The sequence below is a fragment of the Dipodomys ordii genome, unplaced genomic scaffold (assembly GCF_000151885.1).
Source record: "Dipodomys ordii isolate 6190 unplaced genomic scaffold, Dord_2.0 Scaffold65, whole genome shotgun sequence".
Classification (NCBI taxonomy): Eukaryota; Metazoa; Chordata; class Mammalia; order Rodentia; family Heteromyidae; genus Dipodomys; species Dipodomys ordii.
Window position 1 is genome coordinate 5,568,289 of NW_012267281.1, and position 14,865 is coordinate 5,583,153.

A 14,865-nucleotide genomic window follows, 5' to 3' on the forward strand; every position below is an offset into this window, starting at 1 on the left:
AGAAAGAAAGAAAGAAAGAAAGAAAGAAAGAAAGAAAGAAAGAAAGAAAGAAAGAAAGAAAGAAAGAAAGAAAGAAAGAAAGAAAGAAAGAAAGAGAATTGTCAGGTAACCTTGGCAGTACCAAGTCTGCACATAGAGCTGAAAGAATGTAAGTCAGCATACAATCAAGAGGCCCATACACACATGTTTATATCAGCAACCTAAGAAATACAGACAAAGAAAATGTGAAAAAACTACACACACGCAACAGAGTACTATTCAGCTATAAGGAAGAATGAAATTATACCATTTCCTGGAAAATAGGAGGAGCTAAAGATATCTATGTGAAGAGAAATAGGCCAGAATGAGGAAGACAAATAATCCATGTTCTCTAACATATGAGGAATCCAGACCTTAAAAATAAGTTGTACAAGCTGGGCACCAGTGGCTCATTCCTATAATCCTAGTTATTCAGGAGTCTGAAATTTGAGTCTTACAGTTCAAAGCCAGCCCAGGCAGGAAAGTCCATGAGACTTATCTCAAATTAGCTACCAAAAAAGCCAGAAGTAGAGTTGTGGCTCAGTAGTAGAGTGCTAACCTTGAGGAAAAAACTCAGCGACAACACCTAAGCCCTGATTTCAAGCCCCTAGACCAGCACCTAGGTAGGTAGGTAGGTAGGTAGGTTGGAGGTAGACGGACGGACGGAAGGACAGACTAATATAAAATGCACTATTATAGAAACCAGAAGGGTCTGTAGGGCCAAAAGAGAAGGTAAAGGCAGGAGAGTGAATACAATTGAAGTATTTTATATGCATCTATGAGAAGAAAATAATGAAACCTTGTAAAACTTGTTTAAAAGGGTGAAGGAGAAACAAGAAATAATAGAACACTGAATTTTGTGAGTACACTATAAGCACATATGAATATGACACAATGAAATGTATGCTAATAAAATTTAATCAATTATTGTCAGTTTAGCAGGGAAAATATAGTGGTGTTTAATACTCTAATTTCTTTTTTCTTTCTTTTTTTTTTTTTTGTAGGCCATAGGACTTGAACTCAAAGTCTGGGCACTGTCCTTGAGCTCTTTTGCTCAAGGCTAGCACTCTAACACTTTGAGCCAAAGCACCACTTCCAATTTTCTGGTGGATAATTAGAGTTAAGAGTCTAATGGACTTTACTGAAAGGCTGGCTTTGAACCATGATCCTCAGATCTCAGCTCCTTAGTAGCTAGGATTACAGGTGGGAGGCACCAGTGCCCAGCTAAAGATAATTTTTAAAATTTTTTTTAAAAATTATTTTTTTTTAAAGTATTAAATGAATGAACTCTAGGACATGGACACAAGAGGTTTTTCTTTGTTGTTGTTGTTTTTAAAGTACTATGTGATTTCTTTTTTCTTTTGTTTTTTTTTTTCCTGTATGGTTTATCTTTTGTTGTCACTTTATTTGATTTTGGTAGCCTCGGTATTGTATATACATTTATCTGAATTAGGGAAGGGAAGGGGCACAACAGAATGGTGAGACAAACAACAAAGGGGAAAATCAATGCAACAGTGATATTCACAGCATAGTATGTTGGAAATGAATTGTACCACTTGATGAGGGAGGGGGGAGAAAAATGAGGGAGGGGTTAACAGGTTCAATAAGAAATATAGTTACTACCTTACTTATGCAACTATAACCCCTCTGTACATCACCTTGACAATATTTGGGGGGGGGGCGCGTGGGGCTTGAATTCTGGGCCTGGACACTATCCCTGTGTTCTTCAGCTCAAGGCGAGCGCTCTACTGCTTGAGCCACAGTACCACTTCCAGTTTTCAAGTGGTTTACTGGAGATAAGAGTCTCACGGATGTTCCTGCCCAGGCTGACTTTGAACTGCGATTCTCAGATCTCAGCCTCCTGAGTAGCTAGGATTACAAGCATGAGCCACTGGCGCCGGCACCAATAAATTTTTTTAAGTATTAAATGAATTTCCCTAAAATAAATGGTGTGTTGCTAAGTGTTGGAACCAAGGGTAGAAGTACAATTATTGATAATCTCTCCCACTGTTTCCTGATAACAAACAGATCCCATATCCAACGGACAACCCAACCTTGTACCATCTTCCTCAAAAATATCTACTTTGCTGTATTCCAGTATTTAATTTATCATTGCTTGCCTAACTAAAGAAAGAGGGTTCTAATTTGAATACCTACACAACTTTAACTCTCTGCTGATCCATTTTCTAAATAGCAAACAAAACAATTTTTCTAATCCCACAATTGTCTCATGTAAATCTGTATGCATGAAACTATTAGCAGGCTCCCAAAGCCACAAGCATTCAAGATCAGCTGCACAGCATTCATGCCATCAATTATCGATAACCTAAACTTCCTCTCTAACTCCTTCATACTGCACATCTGGAGCTATCTGGAGTTACCAAGGTTTTGCAATGTTTTCACTAACAACAGAGCTGTGTCCCCCATGAGGCTCATTTTATAGTTCACTCATTACTTCTCATACCTCAAGTATCTCTTAGCTATCACTTTCCCTGGGAACTCTGCCATGATACCCTAAAATTCAATATCAGCTCCAAACCTACACAGCCTCATGCACTCTGAACTCAGTATTACTCAAATGCATTAAACTGTCTGAATATTGAAAGTCTCCAAAAAAGAACTTAAAGCTCTTTGAAATCAGGGTTTGTGGCTTATAACTCAGCTAAACAAATAAGCGGGGATCCTAATTCCTGCTTTCCACATCTATACTCTTAATCCTCTGCTCTAACTGTCCCAAAATCAAGTTAATAAAACTAAACTCGGTAAAGGCAAATATCTGGTGTCAAGTGATTACTCAAAAATTACATTTTGCAAACATTAGTTTCTCTCTCTAGTGAAGAGATTACTTTAAAAAAAAAGTGAAAGGCACAATGAGTAATAGGCACGCCAAACCAAGCTACAGTGAGAATTTATTTCAAAACTAATAAAACAATAATATTTTAAAATAATAATTTAAAATAACTAAATAAGAGAAGGAAAGGTAGGAGGAAAGAAAATTTACTAATATATTAATTGCATACTAGTCAATATATTAATTGCATATATAAGAAAAAGCATATCGGGCTGGGATGGTAGCTCAGTGGTAGAGCGCTTGCCTTGCATGCGTGAGGCCCTGGGTTCAATTCCTCAGCACCACATAAGCAAAAAAAAAAAGCCGGAAGTGGCCCTGTGGCTCAAGTGGTAGAGAGCTAGCCTTGAGCTGAAGAGTTGAGGGACAGCGCCCAGGCCCAGAGTTCAGGCCCCATGACCAGACCCAAAAAAAACAAAAAACAAAAACAAAAAGAAAAAACGTATCATAGTATTAAAATAACATTCCACTGTGTATATATAACACATTTTCTTTATCCATTATTCATTGCTAGGCTTCTAGGCTTATTCCACAGCTTGGTTATCACGAATAGTGTCATAATAAACATCACTATTATATGGTGATTTTGTTCCCTTTGGGTACATATCTAGACCATAGGTCTTTCAATTTTCAGTTTGGTAAGAAACCTCTATACTGATCTCCACAGTGGCTGTACTAATTTATATTCCTACCGCCAGTACATAAGCGTTTCCTCTGCCCCACTCCCACATCCTCAGCAACATGTAGTTACTGTTTTCTTGATGACAGCCATACTGACTGAGAGAAGATGGAATCTCAAGGTCATTTGATATACATTTCCCTGATGGCTAAATATGTTTAATAGTTTTTGATGTATCTATTAGCTATGTGTATTTCTTCATTAAAATCTGAGGATGCTCAAGTCTCATATAAAAAAGTGTGGTATAGTACATAAATAGATAGATAAATATTGATATATACAGATATATACTAGATATATATAAATACATATACTTCCAGATACATTAAGTCCCTTTTAGTGACTTACAGTGTTAATGTAAGTGCCTACAATGTTAATGTTATATAGACAGCATTAGGGACTAATGACAAAAAAGAAAATCTTTTTTTGTTGTTAACAACAAGCACATTTCTTCCAGACATTTTCAATCTCAGGTTGTTTGGTGAGGGGTGTGTGTATGAACGGAGAGAGGAGTGCACAGGTAAGTACAGGCAAGCAGCTGAGGCTATTCATGAAGCAGAGACCAATCTTTGTAGCTATTTTGCAATGGTTCTGTGCAATTTTGAAAAACTGTCCAATAGGATATGCTAGGGGAATGAAAAATAAACACTAAGATGAAAAGTTCTTGCAAACTTACTCAAATCACAAGGTTAAAACACAACAGAGAAAGTCACTTCTCACGAAAAAAGAACTTTCCTCCTGTGGAGGAAAGCAAGCTATATATACTCCAATTGCTGGACATCCTCAGAATTTTTCAGCTGCAAAAGCCCATGATAAATGTTGGCGGTTCCAGTCATTCATAGCTGTTTGTATACAGAATGACTATTTATATCTGATGTATATGGAAAGAAGTTCAAGGTAAAAATATACAGAACATCATTTCATCATTAAATGTAATCCGATATCTGACAACACATTTTTTAATTACCAAGTTTATTCCCACATGAGTCAATGCTGAATCATTACACACAAGTGCTTAACTACTCATTCTTTTCAGCTCATAAACACTAAAAATAATCCAAGTTAAATGCCACTACTTTTTTCCCTCATATACACTCAAAACTATATATTTTACCCATATTCTCTCACAGAATGTTTGATCGGAGGACATACTATAAAGATTTGAGCAAAATAGTTTCTCACCTTGACTACACCATCAAAGCCAGGAATTGTGTTAACCTTTGCTTGCTTGGCTAATAATTTGCTTTCAATCTTGTCACCCATGGCTTGAATAGCATGTGTATCAGGCCCAATGAAAATGACATCTTCTGCTGCCTGTGGAGAAAAACAAGTTGAAATTTATAACAAAAACATTACACAGCATGATATGGAGTTATGATTTTATAAAAAGGAAACCCCATACATGTGTGTATAATTATATATCTGTGACTACAAATTTATAATTACTATATTGCTACAACAAAAACTACCTTAAAGTATCTGAGCCAAAACATTAAAATATTTAATACTATATAGCATATAGTACATGTCCATGGATATGTGAAAACAAAGCCAAATCACATAGAAAACTGAAATTGATGAAAAACTCTTGATTGATATTGATAGTGTAATTTTGAAACCAACTTCTGTGATATTTATATATACTACCTTGTTGCCCAATGTGAATAGTAAGTGCCTCTTTAAATTACCTTGTAAATCTCTATATTCTCAATGTGTTGCAACACAGTGCCTAGTAAAACACAAATAACTGCACTTCTGAAAGCCAACTCTGTGCTAGGCTTTGAGCTAAATGTGGGAGATAATATGAGTGGAAATTACCAGATATCAACAAAGCCAAGGGAATATGAACAGATCTCAGGCAACTTAAAGAAATTACAGAATGTTTTTATTCTGTGACTATAAAAGCTATGTCAAGAATAAGTATGCTAGTCAGGTGCTGGTGGCTTACATCTGTAATCCTCACTACTCAGGAGGCTCAGATTTGAGGATCGCAGTTCAAAGCCAGCCCAGGCAGGAAAGTCTGAGACTCTTATCTCCAGTTAATTGCCAAAAGGACGGGAGTGAAGCTGTGGCTCAAGTAGTAGAACATAAGCCTCAAACAAAAAATGACTAGGGAAAGTATACCCAAGCCCAGAGTTCAGGCCCCAAGACTGTTTTAAAATATACATATATGTAAATATCCATATAATATATATATATATATATATATATCATGTCAAGGTGTCATTTGGGGGTACCATATCCTGACCTCCATCAATAACAGCATATAGCTCCAAAGCAAGGTCCAAAATGAGTGTCACAACTGTTAGGTATTATGTAATAGCAAAAAGTTCTGATAAAGAGGCAACAGTAGAATAATCAGACAGCAAAGTCCACACACCTCTAATACATAATATAGGAACCCAAATATTTACAATGACAATGACCAGTATTATGAATGGCAGGGTTCTAAGTAAGAAACCTTTTTGACATAATAGATACTTTCAAAGAACTTTCCATGTAATGTTTGTATCTAGCTTTAACAGACCCTTATTTTCATGAAAAAATAAACCTGGAAACCACAAAAAATATAAAGCTTATGAAAAGTGTAGTGATTCTACATGAAAGATAATGAGATACCTACACCTCAATTTAATCTGTTTCCAGTGGGATAAAATAATCATTTTCCAGACCAGAACAAAAAACTCAATTCTCTTATTCCAAGTCTGCAACTCACTAAATACTACATGAAGGCAAAAGGAAACTATCATGCTTCAACCGCCAATTGTCTTTCCATATTCTCATTTTGCCTACTAAGGCAGAAGAATTATAAATGCTGTTTTAAAACCCACTATGCCAAGTAGATATAATCAAGTAATCACAATACCCACACAAAGAGATGAAGAGGAATAGAAATGACAACATCATAGATACATTATGATTATAAAGTAAACTTCTGATTAACAGGAGCCTAATGACCTGGACCACTGATTAACAAAACATTTCTTATAGATTCTAATTTGAGAAAATTTACTCCAAACTGCAAAATTATCTAGGAAAATGGTCACATCAAATATTTAGTGACTATTCTTTGTCCCATTCTAACACAAAAGAGAAACAGTGATGTGCTGAAAATCTACAAATGTTTCAATGCACTTTTTTTTTCTTTTTTTTTCCAGGGCTGAGGACCAAACCCAGGGCCTTGCGCGCGCCGGGCAGGCGCCCTTCCACTGGGCTAAACCCGTAGCGCCCTAACTTTCTTTTTTTTATCATTATGTATTTGGAAGTATCTCTAGACTAGCCTTTATATATAATTACAGAAAACCAGGAAAGGAGCATCCTAGACCCCTGGCTCCCATAATTCTATGGTAAAGTATATAAATAAAGGAAAAAGACAATTTGTTAATTGTAAAATGATGGAACATGTTTCATTGAACCAAGTACTTGCTCAGAAGTTGGCTATGTGATTTAGAACTGGAGGCTAGATTTTATTTTCCAGTAGCCTCTTGATAGTCTTCTGTTAACTCTTCATCTGTGCTTGCGTGCGCGCGCGTGCGCGCACACACACACACGCACACACACACACACACACACACACATCCTCAGAAGTACTAGGGCTTGCATTCAGGGCCTGGGTGCTGTCCCTGAGCATTTTTGTTCAAGGCTGGCTGTGCACTGTGCATTACCATTTGAACCACAACTCCACTTTTAACTTTTTCTGGTATTTATTTATTTCATGGACTTTCCTGACTGAGCTGGCTTCAAACTATGCTCGTCAGTTCTCAGCCTCCTGAGAAGTTTGGAATACAGACCTGAGCCACAGGCATCTGGCTAATTCTGCATCTGTCTTTGTTTTGGGTTTTGTTTTTGGTGCTGGTCCTGGGGCTTGAACTCAGGGTCTGATGATATCCGTGAGCTTCTTTTGCTCAAGGCTAATGTACTACCACTTGAGCTACAGCCCCACTTCCAGCTTTTTTTTTTTTTTTAAGTAGTTTTTTGGAAATGAGAGTCTCACAGACTTTGCTACCTGGGCTGGCTGCTAACTGCAATCCTCAGAGCTCAGCTAGTATTACAAGTATGAGTCACCAGTGCCCAACCAATTCTGTGTCTTTTGTTAACCATTATGGCAAGAGAGGTGGGGGGAGAGAAGGAGGAGGCATGAGGGAAGGGAGAGGAGGAGGAGAAAGAAGAAAAAGAGGAGGAGGAATAAGAAAGAAGAATTAGGGGGCTGGGAAGGTGGCTCAGTGGTAGAGTGCTAGCCTTACATGCACGAGGCCCTGGGTTTGATTCCTCAGCACCACATAAGCAGAAAAATCCAGAAGTGGCACTGTAGCTCAAGTGGTAGAGCACAGCCTTTAGCTGAAGAGCTGAAGCACGATGCCCAGGCCCAGAATCCAGGCCCCACAACCAACGGAGGAGGAGGAAGAAAAAGAAGGAAGAAGAAGGAAGAAGAAGAATTAAAAAATCTTTAGCTTCTTAAGAAGAAGAAGAATTTAAAAAATTTTAGCTTCTTTTATTCTACCATGAATGGTAAGTACCTAAATGCAGACAAATTTGGTTATGAAAGAAGTGAAGAGGGTGGAGCGCTCATGTTTGTAATCCTCAGGAGGCTGAGATCTGGGGATCTTGGTTCAAAGCCAGCCCAGGCAGAAATGTCCCACTGAGACTTTATCTCCAATTAACCACTCAAAAACTGGGTGTGGTGCTATGACTCAAATGGAAAAGGGCTATCTTTGAGCACAAAGAGGCTCAGGGACAGTACCCAGGCCCTGAGTTTAACCCCCATGACTAACCAAAAAAAAAAAAAACAAGGTGAAGATTTCTCCATTTATTTTTATTTTTCATCATTATTGGAAAATAATAATGATTCTCAGGAAAAAATAAATTACAAAAAGATGAAATCACTGCTCTAGGATTCTATTCATTTCCTACATACTGAGGTTTTTATGTTTCTGGTAAAATTTTGACAGAAGCATGAGAAACAAGGTTAGACTTTGAGCAGTGTTTTAGGGTAAAAACAAGATTTAATTTATACCAGGCTTTATATTGAGAATTTTCACAAATCTGAAAATTAAAAAGGATTTTTTTATTCACAGTAACTTACAAGTTAGAAAACTGCTCTTCATAAATACAGATTTTCAAAATGTGTACACTGTAGATTCCACAAGACAGGCAGAACAATGAAAAAATTGGTGAACTACCCAGAAACACATAGATTCTGGTTCTCTGCCAAATGAAAGATGGAATTTCAGGTGGCTGGGGAGAGGGAAAACACAAAATGTCAGTATTGGCACAAGGAGTTTAACAGAAGAAAACTGATTAAGAAAGCAGGTTTTCAAAACTGCAGCTATATCATGGACTAGGAGATACAGCCAAGTGGTAGAGTGCTTATCTAGAACTCATGAAGCTTCATGAATGATCTGCAGCACTGCAAAAGTGAAAAAGAAAACATAATTGATATGTGTATGTACGTACGTGCATGTGTATAATATAAATATATTACAAATATATTATGTGTATATATACACATGATGCCTGTGCATGGATATATCCTAAGTAAACAAACAGCACCTGAGGGCAAGAGTCCTTATAAATATATTCTAATTGACTAATGCAAAAAAAAAAAAGATATCAACATGTTGTAATCCAATAAGTTACTAGCCAGGGACATTAAGTATCAAAGTCAGAGATCTTCAAAGAAGCTAGGAAGACATTATATGCCTCCTACAAACCTAGCCAAAGAACTCAACCTGAATCTGATCCCATCTCTGAATGCAGGTTCCAATTTGAGGAAATGCCAAGAATGAAGGAAAATACAATTAGGCTTGTCAAGACTGAGGAGAAATTTTACAGGTCAAATGCTTAAGTTCTTCAACAGATAAAAGGAAAGGAAAGGGAAGAGAAGCAAGGAAAGAGAAGCAGTCTACATACTAAGAATGATTCAAAAAACATCAAATTTTAAAATGAGTATGAAAGACTGTATATTGAAGTGTATGTAATGATGTTTAAACATGAACATTTGGACAATACAATTATTGTTAAAGTCCAAAAATATGGCTACTATAATGCCAAAGTAATGGAATATACAGAGAGAGGTTAGAGGTTGGAAGAGGGGTTCACATATCAGGCATTCCAGGAGTAAGGTTATTGATATTGTTAACAGTTGGAAGTTTAGTCACACTGTAATAGTTTTGTTTTGTTTTGTTTGTTTTTGGTTTTTTTTTGGGGGGGGAGTCTGGTAGTGGGGCCTGAACTCTGGGTCTGGGTGCTGTCCCTCAGCTCTTCAGCTTAAGGCTAGCGCTCTACCACTTGAGCCACAGCCCCACTTCTGGTTTTTTTCTTTTTTGTTTATGTGGTGCTGAGGAATCAAACCCAGGGCCTCAGGCATGCAAGGCAAGCGCTCTACCACTGAGCCACCTTTCCAGCCCCACTGTAATAGTATCTGCTTTTTATGATAAAAATTCTGAGGACGATTTGAACACAACCACTAGCTTTAAGAAGTGAAACCAACACCTGAACTATAAACACGGTACAGCAGCACACCCATGGCAAGTAAAGTGTTTCCCAAGCCAGTTTGCCAGCCTCTTCTAGGAAAGTTCACTTTGAAAACAAGAAGTAAATGTATTTCCATGTTTGGCTGAGATTTTTAGTTAAGACTGCCTTCCATTTTATACAAAAATGAAACTGGTGAAATGGCACTAGAGATGATGAGTAGAAACTGTAATGTACAGGGCTGGGAAGGTGGCATGCTCGAGGCCCTGGGTTCGATTCCTCAGCACCACATAGGAAAAAAAAAAGCCGGAAGTGGCGCTGTGGCTCAAGTGGTAGAGTGCTAGCCTTGAGCTGAAGAGCTGAGGGACAGCGCCCAGGCCCAGAGTTCAGGCCCCATGACCGGATCCAAAAAAAAAAGAAAGAAACTGTAATATAAAAAAACATCAGTTTCACTGGCTTGAACACTAAATAGGCAGAAGAGAATCCAGCCTCTACACCATCTCTCCTTCCATATCTTGGTTATTAGTTTTTAACCCAAACTCAGTGTATTTTCAAAATAATCATTAAAATAGGTGAACACTTAAATATACAGGAGGGGAGAATATTCCTAGTGGATTGTTTATGATCACAAAACACCAGTCCTATGGAGAAGTAAGAGCCCTGCCATCACTACAAAATACTGTTGCTGACCTTCAATGTTGGAACAATGATAACACCTGATTAGAGAAGACTAGTACAGGAATCACAATGAATTCTAAAACTACTGGAGGGTGTCTATAAAAGGAGGACAGAATGACCTAGAAAAGGTCCTCAGCCTCCAATCCCCTACACACAGAGAAGTCACTTGGACCTGAGGTGCGGTTCAGTGGTACAGAACCTGCCCAACCACTCAGAGGCGAAGGAAGAGGTAATAAACCTGTCATTCTTTAGCATAAAAATAGAATTTTATTATTGTGGAAAATCAGTAGGAAAGGTGCACAAATGTTCTATTTTAAAATTCTAATAAAAGCATAAGCCTATTAGTTTTTAAGTCATTTGGGATGCTAACTGCAAATTCACTTGAAATCTAATAACATACTTACAAACTGTATTTCATTTATGGAACACCGTGTATACTGTGACTTTGTTTAACCAATGGAACTGGTATCTTTTCTCTTTCATTATTATTGGGATCTGGATTTCATTTAGTCTATATGTATATTCTGTATTGTCTACCTGGCCCAATGTGCTCAAATGGCACTATTACTTCCAGATGACAGCAATGTACAGAACTGAGTTAAGGAATGAAATAGTCATAACTTTTTCTGCTTTAACTATTGGCAGAAATCAGGTTTCTAGTTAAGTATATTTTAAGGAATATGATTAAACATAAAACCCTGTTTTTACACACATGCTGAGCATGGGCACTACTGGCAAGCAAACACTCTATTATAACGTTTGGCAGTAGAATACTTCCATTTCTAGTTCTCAGTTATTATTAAATAAGAATAATGTTCAGCATCTTCTATCAAATGTTTTAGGGTTTCAAGGAAAGATAGGGAAAACAAAACACTGTTAATATTATTTCTTTAATTAAAACCTTAGATGTCTGGATGTCTTTGTACTTTGGATAAGCTTTGCAAGTTTTTGTGAGAATTTTTTTTAATTCAAACTACTATGCTCTATATTAAATTTGGAATTGTTCTTCCATTCCTAAATGATGAAAATTAAAATTTGCTGGTGTTTGTCATTTCTTTTGTACATATCTGGTTCTTCTTTTTATCTCCCTGTAATTGGCACTGATAATCTACTTCCAGAGAAGAAGTAGTTAACCTTCAACATCATATACTCTGTGCAGTTAAGTCTACTTAAGAGATGAATTAGGGCTGGGAATGTGGCTTAGTGGTAGAGTGCTTGCCTAGCATGCATATAGCCCTAGGTTCCATTTCTCAGTACTACAGACAAAGCCAGAAGTGGCTCTGTGGCTCAAGTGGTAGAGTACTAGCCTTGACCAAAAGAAACTCAAGGCCCAGAGTTCAAGCCCTAGGACTGGCAAAAATTAATTAATTAATTAATGAGTTAGCATAAACCTGATTCAGCTGTTAACTTTTTTTCTCCCCAGGATATGTAAAGCCAATAACATTTACAGCTCAATGATTTATTCTATGTTCTAATGTTTAGGAATGCAAATGAAGTATTTTGTGTCATTTCTGGGCCCGGAGATATTCTATGAAAAAACAGAAAGAGGTTTCTAGGATTAATTCCACAGATTTGCTTTATCATGTTAAATCCTAGACCGGTAGAACTAGCAGTAATCATACAACAGACAGCAACAGAGAAGATACCCAGAGAAAACTCAATAACATGTTTAGCAATAACACTGAGAAAAAACTGGAGTTAACAAAAACATTGGGCATTGGGATAAATTTTAATCTCTATCTACTAAAACTTACAGTTTAAATTTAGAATATTATGAAAATAATACTAAATTTCCTTAGATAAAATTGCTAAACATATCACTTTTCTGATATTTTTCAGATGTTACATTTACTTTTGTTTTATAATAACGCTTTAATTAAAAATGCAAATTTTAAAGTACTTCTTTTAAAATGCATCTTTTCAGAGAACAAGGTAAGAAGCAACGAATTTAAAATTTGGCATGCAATACTGATGTCTTCCACATGCTAAGTGATTGTAGGAATGATTTAGCTTTGAAGTTGTAATCACTTCCTTTCTATCTCTAATAAGATGCCTTTATTTTGTAATCCTTATAATTTAGATATTTAAAATGAACTGTTTCCATCTCTCTCTGATTTAGTTCTTGTTAATTCTTCATGAACACTGAAATTAACTATTACTGTTAGGTTACAAAATATTTTCCAGTTCAAAGTTATAATATAACATAAGAACTATGAATTTAGATGAGCAATTTTACAGTTTAAGGAGAGAAAAAAATTGATAGCACTTCAATTAGCATGAGTGGATATGTATACAAGTATAGTCCTCATAGTCCTTTAACACAGAGCTGATGGCAGGGAGGAACCAGAAGCTGGGACACTACAGACAGGGCACAGACTTCTATTTTATTTGTGTTAATCCTGGAACTTGAACTCAGGCCCTAGGTGCACTACCTTTAGTTTCTTCATTAAAGGCTGGCACTTTATCACTTAAGCCACTGCTCCGATTCTAGCTCTTTGGTGGTTAATTGGACTTATCCTCCTTGGGCTAGCTTCCAACTGCAATGAAAAACCATTAAGAAATTCTGAAGTACTTCAGAATAATATAATAATAATATCAAATTGCTCCAACTGGAAAGATGGAGATAAAAGAGATCACTGGACTAGTGTGGTGAATGTAGACAAAGGCATAAGCAATGTAACAGGAGAAGGAAATAAATAGAGACAAAAGAGGGGGGAAGCTGCATTAATACAAACAGGAGATATGGCAGTGAATTTATGGAGAACCACTTAACAGAAATTAAAAGAACTGACAAGTAGGTTTGGTAATAAGGAAAACAAGCTCCATTCTGAGCATAGAAGACTTCTTCACAAGACAACCAAAAGGAGCTATCTACAGAAGGTATACATACATGGCCCTGGAAATGTCTTCAGTAAAAGAGACACAAACCAGTAATAACCATATCTTATAATACTCTGCACTTGAAACTTTAAAAACCTTATGAGATAATTGCTGTCATATGTTGGGAAGTACAACTAACAGGATTGAAACTGTTTACTGACTTAATCAGTGCCTTAAAATTTTCTAACAGCAAAAGGGTATTTAGGAAGTATTATTCATGCTGGTTAAGAATGCTTTTTGGTTTTAAAAGCTCAATTTTGACACCATATTTGCTACACTTGACAAGGATTTAACTTTCTTTTTATAATGCTATTTAATTATACAAAAACTTCAATAGCCTTTTCTAAATGTTTGGCTTCTATATCCAGGCCAGAAGTTGAGTAGAGTATCTACAAAAAATCAATTAAACACACAAGCACAGTCATCAAAGACAAAAGCACAATCGGAGAATACCATACCATCTGCTCTATATACCTTGCCATTCAAATTCACTACTAGGAGGGTGCTAGTGGCTCAAGCTTATAATTCTAATTACTCAGGAGGCTGAGATTCAAAGCCAACCCAGGCAGACACATCTAAGAGATTACTTCAGGTTAACCAGCAAAAAGCCAGAAGTGGAGGCATGACTCAAATGGTACAGAACGAACCATGAGTAAAAGAAGCTGACCAAGTGCACAGAAGACCCTGAGCTCAAGCCACAGTTCCAGGAAAAAAAAAAGAGAGAGAGAGAGAGAAGAAAAAATGATTACCTCACCATGCTTTCACCATACACTATGAATTAGTCACAAGACATTTTCAACTACTGTAAGAGAAGGCCACGTTCTCCTTGAGACTTGCACAAAAAATAAGTGATCTCATGAAACAACTAATCTGAAATCGATTTTCCGGTCCTCATTCTGCTATTGTTAACAGAGCCCAAAGAAATTTAGTTCAATACATTATGACTAGTCAATCTACCAAAGAAGTTTAAAATTAACAATATATAACATAACTTCAGGCTGTTCAGAGTTTTGTTGTTGTTTGGTTAGCTGGTTGGGTTTTGTTGGTTGATTGGTTGGTTGGTTGGTTGGTAATTTTATAGATTTAAAATGTTAGAGCATTGACAAATTATGAAAACCTAATTGTTGAAATTATCAAATGGCCAAGATATGTCTGTGAAATAATTGCTTAAATACACTTGTCTTAAAAAAAAAAGGGGGGGCTGGGAAGGTGGCTCAGTGGTAGAGTGCTTGCCTTGCATGCCTGAGGCCCTGGGTTCGATTCCTCAGCACCATATAAGCAAAAAGAAAAA

The 14,865-nt window shown here is 36.8% G+C and overlaps 1 protein-coding gene across 1 annotated transcript in view; it reads right to left on the bottom strand.

Moving 5' to 3' along the window:
• Positions 1-14,865, bottom strand: part of Pcca (propionyl CoA carboxylase, alpha polypeptide) — a 301,142-nt gene that overhangs the window by 220,426 nt on the left and 65,851 nt on the right. The window contains 1 exon segment of the mRNA XM_013023003.1: positions 4,728-4,859. Within this exon segment, the coding sequence (XP_012878457.1) occupies positions 4,728-4,859 (132 nt within the window).